General features: G+C 40.8%; 1 protein-coding gene across 1 annotated transcript in view; it reads left to right on the forward strand.

Annotated features, from left to right (window-relative positions):
• The window catches only part of PLBD1 (phospholipase B domain containing 1), a gene marked incomplete at both ends in the record, with an annotated part of 46,082 nt that overhangs the window by 15,070 nt on the left and 18,833 nt on the right, over nucleotides 1-12,179 (forward strand). Inside the window, 3 exons of the mRNA XM_084254775.1 lie at nucleotides 8,689-8,772; nucleotides 10,631-10,769; nucleotides 12,026-12,166. Of these exons, the coding sequence (XP_084110901.1) occupies nucleotides 8,689-8,772; nucleotides 10,631-10,769; nucleotides 12,026-12,166 (364 nt within the window). The remainder of the gene's footprint in view (nucleotides 1-8,688; nucleotides 8,773-10,630; nucleotides 10,770-12,025; nucleotides 12,167-12,179) is intronic.

Here is a 12,179-nt window from a genome sequence, read left to right on the forward strand (position 1 = left end):
CCAGACCTCATTCTGTGTGTCATGGTAAACACAGAGCAGTCTTGATTTGAGTACTGGAGATTACATCGGATGTTGAATGACTAGTTATTGGATTCTGACTCCTCTTCTTTATTTAAACTAGAAATTCCTGTTTTTCCTTTTATACCAAATGTTTGCCACCATTCCTTCCAATTCCCCTTAATAGTATATTACTCAGTTATGCACAAAATATTATAAACTGAGTAAGATTGTAAAAACATGTCTAAACTATCAGTTGCATGTAAAACTCTGCAGATTTCATCCTTTCCGCCAAATCTTTATCTACTTCGATATTCACTGACTCTGATTACATTATTTAAATTGAGTTCCAAATTTGGAGAAATAATTCAGACTGAAGTTGCGTGACTATAAATATGTCAGAAGGACCCATGCGTGATATACATAGCAGGTTATTTGGGGAAACTGCAGTTCGAAGGGGCAACTCTAATCTGGGAGGGTGTTGTCAGGACATTGTGTCTGCCAGGGATATTGCCATCACTCCTTGTGAACTTGGGGAAACCAAGGTGGCTTCTGACCTTCATGGAGTTTCTGCCATCCTGATGTCTCAAAAAAACATAATGTTTTTAAACTCTCATTTTTGGGGGTGGCTTTGTCATCTCCCCCTCATTGTTATATGGAACATTGACCTATCCTTGAGTGCTTTTATCATTTTATCAAGAAAATCCATAAATTCATCCTAATAAGTTCATTCGGTTAATAACTTTTCATACTTCTATGTTAAAGATTACTGGAATGTATTTCTTGAGGACACTTAGCTACTCTTCAGAAATGGTTTCCTTCTGTATCTTGCCTTTTTGTCATGACCTTTCAGAGAAAATCCAACATGTGTGTATCAGTATTAGAAGATTCAAACAAACAAACAAACAAACAGCTTTTTCTGTATTGTGACCAAAGCGTTGAGGATTTGACAACTGGTCTGCCTTCCTTTCTGACCAGTTGTGGCAGCTCAGGAGCAAATGATCCAGAGGAGGGACAAGTCTCACCATCTACCTAATACTCACAGAACAACTGGACAGAAGGTCACAGAACAGCCCTGAAAAAAGGTGCTGAGTCTGAAATGAATTAATTGCAGGAAGTAGAGGCTTCAATTAAGCAAGCAGAGGACAACAGGTTAAACAAAAAGTCATAGGAACTTCTCCCTGTATCAGTCCAGTGGCACCCTCCAGGAAAAGTTGTCCCTCACCTACAGTTCCCCCCAAGAAGTTGCCCGGGATGTGGGCCACAGGCTTAAGCAGTTGAACAGCTGGCAGGGGATATGGCAGATGTGCAGTCCATCAGCAGCCCGCAGCTCTTTTTTGAGACTTGCATGAATGAGACCTTTGGTGACACCAAGGTGCCAGCTGTGTGGGTGGAGCCCCCACCACAGAGGCCGCCTGGTGCCAGCCCCGGAGCTTTCCAGTGGCCCTGGTGATGGCCCCTGTGGCTGGGGCTCACTTGGCAGCAAGCCTGGCACTGCTTTCTGCCCTGTTAACTCTGTGCCCCCTTTCCTTAGTGGCCTGGTTCCCACTCCTTAGCGGCTCTATCCCTATCCCCTCACAATATGGCTTTTACTTCTGTGGGTTTCATAAAAACTTCACCAGTTCTTCACCAAAAAAAAAAAAAAAAAAAAAGGCAAAGGGGGGGTTGTACAATGGAAGGCTCTGGATAGAAGCCCACCCCCAGCTGCCACTCTCTACTCTAAGTGTAGAGTGCTCCAAGGTTGCTTGATTTTGAAAGATAAATTGTCTAGCCTTGATGATGAAGGTAATTCTCCCCCAGGCTCATGGTACCAAGAGTCCGGGAGGACCTGTGCTCTGCAAACACTTGGTTACTGGCAGGAGAAGCTGCTGAACAGGAAAGTAGGTGGTAGAGACCTGAAGGGTGTACATGGAAGAAAAAGCGGTATTTGATATGTGAAGGAGGAGGAGGGAAAAGAGAAAGAGGAGAGGGCAAAAAGAAAAGAAAGAAAAGCGAAGAGGAGGAGGAATTACAACCAAAGCTTCCTTAGAAAGGCATTTCCCACAGGCTACTTTCAGAGATTGTCATTCTAATTCCATTACTGAAAAATCAAGTAGGTAGGGGAATCAGCTTGTGTTTAAGGGACCTGCTCTGTGTCTTGCTCAGCTCAGAACAGTGGAATGGGACCCAGGATGTTTACAACAGATCCCTGGCAAAGGACTGGGGAAAAGGGAGGTGAGGAAGGAGGCTACTGATTTCCTTCCTCCTTTTCTGAATGGTCCAGAGGCTGAAGGCCTATTCCACACTCCAATGCCCAGGAGTTTAATTTGAAGGAAGGAGATTTGCCAAATGGAGTCAAGAAGCTGGGCTCACAGTGGCAAGAGCTCCGGCAGGGAGACAGGGCAGAGGGGATGCTGGAAGGGCTCATGGGTTGCAGCTGCAGGACCACATGCAACACCAAGGCCAGCATCAACAGCACCCAGCAGCGCAGCCCACCACCATCTTCACAGAGTGGGGAGAGGCAGTGGGGCACCCGCTGAGCAAAGCTATTTGACATCCTCTGAGGCTAAGCCAGAGAATTTAACTGTCCACCATCTGGAAGTGGCTGTTCCACTGGTCTGGAAACTCCACCAATCGCGGAGAAGGAACAAACATCACTGGCCAGGATGGTTGGTGGGTTTTTGACCACCCATGGGCAATTGTCCAAGTCAGAGGATCTTCACACACAAAACATTTTATCAACTTAAGATATATTCTGCCAGGGACTGTTAGTTAGGGGTACTTTGCAAAGTATGATCCGACAGACCAAGGGCTTTCGAGCCTGGGCTGAGACAGTGAGTTTGTGCCAGTGGCCCAGAGAGACACCTCCTTTTCTCTCCACTTGCACAGATGCTCAGGCAGCTGCTAAGAGCAGTGGGAAGTGCAGGGCTGCCACTGTTTCCTGCAGAACCCCATCTAAAATGGAGTGGAGTGCCTTATATTCTCCTGACCCTTAGGGAGAGGAGGTGTGCCAGGGAATGGATATTCTGAGATAAGTGATGGGGAGATTCAGATCAAGAGATTGGTTAGATCATCTGGGAATATATCATTTCTCTTTCCAACCTATGAAATGCTTGAAAGACCTAATGAAACACACACACACACACACACACACACCCCAGTCCATCATTTCCTTTCAGGTTTTCAGTAACTTGTTGCTTCTTGAACTTTTACAACACTCTCCAGATCTGACCTTGGGCTCAGTCCTTTGCAGATTATCAGGAAGCTTCAGGCCATCTACCTGCACTGCCCTTGCAGAGTGATCTCATCATAGTGGTAGCAGCTGCCACATGCAGTTCAGCTTAGAGAAGGCACTAGATAATTCCAGAGGCTTCTCTCACTGTCTTGCCCATTCCCTCTTTCTTTTCTCCTTCTTCCATTGCCCCCACCCAGGCTAGTCCCCTGATTCATGTACTGCAGGATGTTGAGTTCTGATGGACTCTGGGGGCCTGAATATCTGCAGCCTCTCACTCAACCCCTTCCAAGCAATAATTAGAGCCCCAAATTCCTGACAGCCAGATGCTGCCTCTCCCAACTCCACCTATCAAACTATTGCTCTACCTCCAGGAGCCGTCTCAGATCTACCTTCCTGATGAAGCCCTTTCTGTTCCATTGCCACAGAACTAAACTCCAACTCACCATGGTCCTTCCACCATCTTTTGTTCCTGGAGGGCAGGGTCCCTATCTTACTCATCTATATATTCTCTAAAAACCTGGCATAGGGCTTCTTCCCCCAGCAGTCACTTAATTACATACTGACTAGGTTTAATTGAATCCTGTTGTCAGTCTTATTCTATTGGAGATGAATCAGAGTGTGAGGTACATATTTCCATGTAATGCATAGAGCCTTGGCCAAATGGAGCGTCTTTCCACCCCACTCTGTGGGGTGGCTCCCTGAGAGTTGCAAATGCAGTCTCTAATGTCTCACTAATGATATAAAAACTGATAAATAGTCATAGATTGATTTTTAATGAGTCATGAAATCTTCCTGGAAAGAATGATGATGGGGGAGGTGTGATCTGCTCTAGTTGTTAATGAAGTGGTTGATCTTTTGTGTTGCTGGGGCAGCTGCTAAAATGACCTCCTCTGGAATTAGCTAGTTTAGTGAGTTAATGCAGTGCAACAAACACCTGTTCCATGGCCTTCTACTAGGCTCTGAGAATGGAGGGAGAGGAGAGGGTAAGTTCATTACTGAGTACTCCTTCACAGAGGACTCCATTTTAGTTAATACATTGACACAATAATTGCTCAAACTATGATGAAAAGAGGGTCTAGTAAGACTAGAGCACAAGAAAGTAGTCAAAGACCATGCATTTTTGTGCTTGACCTACCACCAAGAAACACCTCAAGAATCTCCTCCACACCCCCAACTTACTCCTTTTGATGTTAGAAACTGAAAATTATTTCAGTTCAAGGCTATGGGAAAAGCAAAGTAAGACACGGTCCTACCCTCAAAGATGTCACATGATCCAATCACTAGTAACTACATGGAACTTGATATGAATCACAAAATGGTGGTGGTGATCATGTTGGTGATGATGAGGTGATGACTAGCACCTAATATAGTATTTAAAACATCCTAGACACTATTCAAAGCATTTTACATGTTATTTAATTTACCCTATTATCCTCATATTTTGATGTGAAAACTTGGGCAGAAAGGTTAAATAGCTAGCCAAAGGCCACAAAGCTAGTTCCTGGGACCTAGGGTTAGTAACTAGGCTATCTAGTTATAGTTACAAGCACATGGGTGCACATACATGCAAATAATTAATCGCTATGGTAAATACTAAAGGAGGCCAGTAGGGTCTCTGACTTAGGAAGTTAAAACAATTAGAGGTGGTAGCAAGGGAAAGTGACCCACTTAATAGTAGCATAGATGGGACAGCATAAAAGATATGTAAACAAAATTTAAATGCAATAATTTGTTTAAATATATTCGGGAATAATTAGAAGGAGATGCTGACCCACAATGAAGTTTATTGGATTCAGGAACTATGAAATAGAAACTCAAAGTTGTCCACCTAACTAGCAATAACACAATTTTCATTTTTGTAAATTTCAGTCTAGAAAGAGCTAAAGGATACCTCAATTTTCAAAGGATGAAGTGCCTCCTCTGGATTCCCTAAGAAGCAGGGATTACAGTGGCCTTGAGGGACTTTCCTTTTCTAAGGAATTTTGCAGCTATGTCTGCAATGGATCCAGCACGTGGATGGTTTGTTCTTGGTTGCTCAACCTCTGTTCCACCTCTGCTCTAACTCAACACATCGTTCCTTCACCCACAGCAGTGTTGTTGTTTCTCCTGCTGCAGCAGGTCCAACATCTCATTTGTCTTGTGCAGGTTCAAGTGTTATTCGGTCTTATTGGGAAGGCCAACTATATTGCTTCGGTGTTCACTTTCTATATCATTTGCTCCAAGTTGGGAGCAAAGTGGGTACATCTAATTGTGAGCCCCTTGTACCCTCTGGCCTGAAAGTTTACTCTTTGTTTTTCCTTTCATTTGATGCTTTTTTAAAAAAAAAAATATTTATTTACGCATACAAGAGCTGGGGCACAGGCCAGACAGGCGGTGTGTGTGTGTGTGTGTGTGTGTGTGTGTGTGTGAGAGAGAGAGAGAGAGAGAGAGAGAGAGAGAGAGAGAGAGAGAGAGATGAACCACCAGAGACAGAGTGGGGAACAGAACAGGCAGCTTGATTGAAATACACTGCTAAGGGGTGCAGCAGGTGAGACAGAAGAGGTCTGCCTTGCCATGTGGGTAGCTCCCTGGCTAGCTGGGGATGAATTCATGCTGCAGAGGCTGAGGATTGCTTCATAGTGTGGTGCTTAACCCCTTGTGCCACCAGGGAGGCCCTCATTTGATGTTTTTTACTGACACGGAGAGCTCAGCATTGTAAACATTCTTGGATCCAATTGAGGCCCTCAAAGAAAACTGAGAGAAGTGGAGTGGAAACAAGAGAATATAAACAAAAGTGCCTGTACACCAAAGTTCAAAAGTACTCAAATTAAATGCTAAGTAAAATAGTCAACAAAATCAATAATGTTAATACACTGCAGAATAATTTTGTAGGATGTTTTAACAAATATGCTTAGGGCACACTAAGTCATAAATGAAAGGAAACTCGAATTTATGAAACAAAAAGCAAGCGATAAGAAAACAGGATGAAATAAGATAATTTAAAAGAACCAGTTTGAAATAAGTAAAAATCATGGAAATTAATTTTTAAAACTATGTTAAATAGGGGAACAATCACAAAAACAATTCTAATTATAAATTAGTATTGAGTAATTGACATAATATACTGCCCAAAGAGATGAAGAGGTAAAAATTGTGAGAGTTGTTAGGTAAAAGTTTGATGGAGAAACTCCAACATGTCCATAGAATCCTAGAAAAAGAGACTAGTAGAAATTGTAGGTCAGTTAACAGGGTGATGACTGAGGTTTTATCAAATTTGAAAGACATAAGTTTTTTTTTTTTTTAAGATTTATTTATTTGTTTGTTTGTTTATTTGTTTATTCAAGCACTGGGTACAGTCAGAAGCGCGGGAGGGTGAGAGAGTTCACCAGAGCCGGGAACAGAACAGGCAGACTGACGAAGTACACTGCTGAGGGGAGCAGCGGGCGAGACAGGAGAGGTCTGTTGCGTCATGTGGGACCCTCACCTGGCGGCCGGGGATCGAACCGGCGCTGCAGAGGCTGCGGGCAGCTTCGCAGCCCAGTGCTCAACCGCTGCACCACCAGGGGAGGCCCAAAAGATACAAGTTCTTAATTGGAAGACCATTAGTGGGTGAAACTACAGAAAAGTCAGGATAAAGACAATAATCTTAAAAGCAATCAGAAAGAAAAGACACTGACTGCAAAGGAATCTCAGCTACTCTGACAGCATGCTTTTCATTGACAACAGCAGAAAATAACTAACAGATTTTTTTTTTTTACCATTTGAATCATCCAGTTGATAAATTTTATTGTAAAAGTTAAAATAGAAAAGAATTTTAAATAGAAATAATTTAATTAACAAGTTAGAATGAAATCTTTGACCAGTAACATGATAGGGGGTTTCAGTGGGCAGCGAGAGCTTGCTAAAATAGGCATTATGCTTGTAGGAGGAGATATATAGTTCATTTAGGTTTTATGAAAAATGCATAGTTATGAATATTTAAAAAAATTGTAATGATCACTAAAAGAATAGGTATACATTTTACAGCTTCTAAATCAGCAGAAGTAAAAAGAAGGATAATAAAAGTTATCTAAATTAGGAAAACATAAAAGGCAGTGACACAGAAAGGAATGGTAAGTGATAAAAAAGATTTAGAAATAAATCCAAGCATATTAAAATCAATAAATGTAAATGGATTACTTTCATCAAGTAATGACATTTAACTGGGCAGATGTAGTTTCAAGGTGCAAACTTGCAACTAGTAGATGAATAAGTCCTGGAGGTCTAATACAAAGCATAGTGATTATAGACAACAACACTATTATAAACTTCGAAGTTGCTAAGAGACTAGGTCTTAATTTTTCTTACCACAAAAAAGAAATGATAGTTACGTGGCATGATACACATGTCAGCTAACCCTATGGAGGTAATCATACTGCACTTATAACAGGAAGCAACCTACATGTTGTACACCTTAAACTGACCCAACATATGTCCATTATACCTCAGTTTTGTTTTTTTTTAAAAGTTTACTGCATAGCCTATGAGACACATTTAACTTTTTAAAAGTAAATTTTAAGATAAAAAATTCAAAATAGCCAATAATCCTGGGGGAAGGGTTATTAAAAAATGAGTGTCCCATCAAACTGTCAAAAATTAAAGTCTGACAGTATCAGGTGTCAGTGATTCTGTGGAGCAAGAAGTCCTAATGTGAGTGGTGTGAAGGTAAACCAGTACACTCACTGTGGAATGTGTTTTGGCCATATCAAGTAACATTATACAGAATATTCACCCCAGCATTCTCCTGTTATATGTGTGTGTGTGTGTGTATTTTGCAAATGTGTAAAAGAAGACAAACAAAATGTTTGAAGTTGCATTATGAGAGTGAAAAAAAAACAACAGTTAAATGTCACCCATGGGAATGCACACGTGTTCTTATTTCAGTGGAGGAAAAGAATACATCTAAGAATACATCTGCGTATGTTAGCATAGAGATTTCTTTTAAAATGTTGTGTTGAAAGAAAAAAAATAAGAAGAAAAATGTCATGTTGAGAGAAATAATCAAGGTAGAATTATAGTATAATCACATTTATATTTTTCTAAAATAAAATAATATATATTTATGTATTATTTAAATATATAATGTAGTGATGATGTACAAACATGCATGAGGATAATAAATCACTTGATTCAAGGTTGTAATTACCTCTGGGGAGATGGGATGGGAATTCGTGTACTGAGGAGCCTTAACTCTAATGTTTTATTTCTTTTTTAAAAATATATGTGGCAAATATGACAAAATATAATGATTTAGTAAGTTGGGTGCTTGCTATATCCAATGCTTTTCAGTCCATAGGAAATATGTCTCAATTTTAAATTGTGTATTTGCTCTATTAAAAAAGATAGTAGGCAAGGGTTGCAATAGGGAACGTTTCCAGCTAGCCACAGGATTGGATCATTTACGGTGATGAAAATATATGAGAAAATTAAAATGTGATAATTTTCATCTATCATTTCAGACAAATGTATGACCACTTCACAAACCTCTACCCCCAGCTGATTAAGAAATCATCCATCGTGGATAAAGTGCAGGAGTTTTTGGAGTATGTACAATAACTTTCCTCTTCTAATCGTTATTGCAGTTGCAAATCTGTCATTTCAAGCAGCAGTTTTCCCTTTGTCAAGTTTTATCTATTAGGCAGGACTTTGGAGGAATTTGTAATGATGCGAAAACTGTTTGCAGACATGTCCTTTAATTTGGGCTCTTTCGAAGGCTAGGGTGAACATGACATTCTCTCTTGCTAACAAAGCTATGGGAAGACGCCACCAGTGTGAGGCAGGTGGAGTCAGCCCTCTGATTGCTTCTACCTGGAGGCCCCTATTCCTGCAGGGATTACTGCTTTTCCCTCTTTAAGTTGCTTACTTTTCATGGGCCTGGTGATTCATCCTAGCTGCAGCGTGTTAAGTAATATCTAAAGTCATAATTCTTTACATTCCCTGAGAAATGTTTAACTTTAATAAAATTATCTGAAACTCATAATTCTCAATATTCAGAAATATGTTTCATAGCTGTGGAATGACAGATCATTTGGGGGAAGAAGCAAGGGCTCTTGGTTTGGCCCTCTAAATCATATACTAAGCAACCTCTTCCTCGAGTGTGAAAGCCCTGCAGAGGCATAAACCATTAGTCCAGATTCCATGAAGCGATAATACTATGTTCTAAGACGGGTCTGCAGACAGCCTGGACGGAAATAGCTTTCAGCACTCAGTTAAGTCAAATCATCCCCTATACAGTGCAGAAAACTAAAAGAGGAAAGACAAAATGAAAGGACAAGACTTTTTGCTAAGCATGCTAGGACAGAAGTGTTGAGGTAGTTATGAGTAATACCTGAAATAGAAAAAACCATAAACTATGAAAACATCTGAAAGAAACAGAAATCTAGGGCCTCCCCGGTGGCGCAGCAGTTGAGTGCTGGGCTGCGAAGCTCTGCAGTGCCGGTTCGATCCTCGGCTGCACAAACCTCTCCTGCCACTCACTTCTCCCCTCAGCAGTGTACTTCGTCACTCTGCCTGTTCTGCTCTCCTCTCTGGCTTTGGTGAATTCTCTCACCCTCCCATGCTTCTGACTGTATCCCAGTGCTTGGATAAATAAATAAATAAATCTTTAAAAAAAAAGGAAAGAAAGAAACAGAAATCTATATGAACTGCTCTGTCCCTTTGGAGTTTTTTTCTCCCTGTTGTTGAACGTTACAACTTTTACATGCAAAAGCGACAGTAATCAACTTGTCCTTACCTAGAGCAACATTATGAGTTTACATTAAATTCATCTGGATGGTGTACTTTTGACTTCCTTAGGTCTCAGTATCACAAGTAGGTAAATATTATACCTATGCTTGGTTCTAGAGAGAACATGGAGAAAGTTATTAAGGAAAAGCCCATAGTCTAAGAGAGAAATGGTAGATGATTTAGGGTTTGCCCTGATAGCCTTTTTTTTTTTTTTTTTTTTAGAGGCATGTTTTTTATTTATTTATTTTTTTGTTTGTTTGTTTTTGTTTATACATGTACTGGGTACAGTCAGAAGTGCGGGAGGGTGAGAGAATTCACCAGAGCCAGAGCGGAGAACAGAACAGGCAGACTGACGAAGTACACTGCTGAGGGGAGCAGCGGGCTGCAGGAGAGGTCTGCGCGCCATGTGGGACCCTCCTCCGGTGGCCGGGGAGCAACCAGGGATCGAACTGGCGCCGCAGAGGCCGCGGGCAGCTTCGCAACCCAGAGCTCAACCGCTGCGCCACCGGGGAGGCCCTGCCCTGATAGCCTTTCAAAGTTCCAAGATGGAGAATTTAAATTGTACTAGCATCAAAATATCTATCTATATAATCTCTACATGCATAGGTTTAATTAAACTTTGGATGGGTAACCATACCAACTTCTAGTACATACAAATGTAATTTTCTCTTCCAGGAAGCAAGATCAGTGGACCCGGGATAAGATAAAAAAGTCCAAGGATGATCCATTTTGGAGACATACAGGCTATGTTATGGCACAGTTAGATGGGCTGTATATAGGGTCAAGGAAGAAGGCGATATTAGAAGGGAGAAAGGTAAGATTTCAAAGAAGCTACTTAGAATTTATAAGGCATTGTACCAATACTGGAAGTTATCTTTAAAATAGCATTCCAATTGAGAAGCAGATGAAATTAGATCTAGAGTCTAAATTCCTTGCACACAAGAACTGTCTGATCTAGGGCACACTCCTTATATAAAATTCAAGCTGAATACACAAACCAATTTGCTTCTGAGTTTTTTCAACAGCCTTCATAATACTGTGCTCTGGAGTAGGTTAAGGAACCTGGTATGAAGTATGGTGTTTAACTTAATAAAAGTGGTGATTTAGATGGTATGATCAGTATGATCGTTAAAGCAAATGGCTACGTGGTTAAGTCCTGTGCTTTCCATTCTCCACAAAACACACATGCATACACTTGAATAGACCGTAATTTTCTCTTGAAAGTTTTATGGAATTCACTGAAAATTCAAAAGAACCATTAGAATTCTTGAACAATGAGTGTGCTCCTTATTCAAAAAACAAACCAAAGAGAATATTTGTATAAGTACAAACTTGGGTTGGATGTTTTGCTTTTATTTTTGTTCTTGTTCTTTGGTTAAAATTGTTTGCCTTCTCTCCGCATCTGCCTAAGATCCAGTTCACTAAATAGTCTCCTCACTAATAAGTCTCCTGGCCTCAGGCTCCTTTGTTGGAGCAACTCTTCGGGGAGCAATGCCCTCTGGTTAGCACCAAATTCATGTCCAAGTCTAATCACTGTTTCAGTGTTAATGCTGTTGTGTCAAAACATAATCAAAATCCAAAACATCTGAGTTGAGTATTTATGCCATAAAACAGTAATTTCCAACTGGGGGTGATTTCCCTCTAGGTGCTATTTGGCAAGGTCTGGAGACATATTTAGTTGACCAAACTGGCAGGCACTACTGCTATCTCCTAGGTCTGGGCCAGGTTTGCTACTAAATACCATATAACGCACAGTCCCCTCCCAGAAAAAAGAATTGCTTGACCTGAAATATCATTAGTACTGAAACTGAAAGAACTGTAGACAAATGCAAATAAATGCCATTTGTTTTACTCTCTTAGGAGACAATTCCAAAATCTGCGGATATCAAAACATGCTAAACCATCTCTTATAAGCGAGTTATTTTATAAGCTACTGTAATATCTAGGGCATCTGTTATTTTAGGGTCCCTTCACAAAGGAGTAATCTAATGGGTCTCTAAGAAGTGGAAAAATAGAAAATGATACCTGACTGTCGCAAGTCAATGTTAAGTGCAGGCTTGTCTTTCCTAGCCCATGACCTTATTCCAGATTCAGTTTCTGAATGCTGTTGGAGATCTGTTGGACCTGATTCCCTCACTTTCTCCAACAAAAAACTCCAGCCTGAAGGTTTTTAAGAGATGGGACATGGGACATTGCTCCGCTCTTATTAAGGTGAGACATACAC

The sequence above is a fragment of the Talpa europaea genome, assembly GCF_964194135.1.
Source record: "Talpa europaea genome assembly, chromosome: 15".
Taxonomy (NCBI): Eukaryota; Metazoa; Chordata; class Mammalia; order Eulipotyphla; family Talpidae; genus Talpa; species Talpa europaea.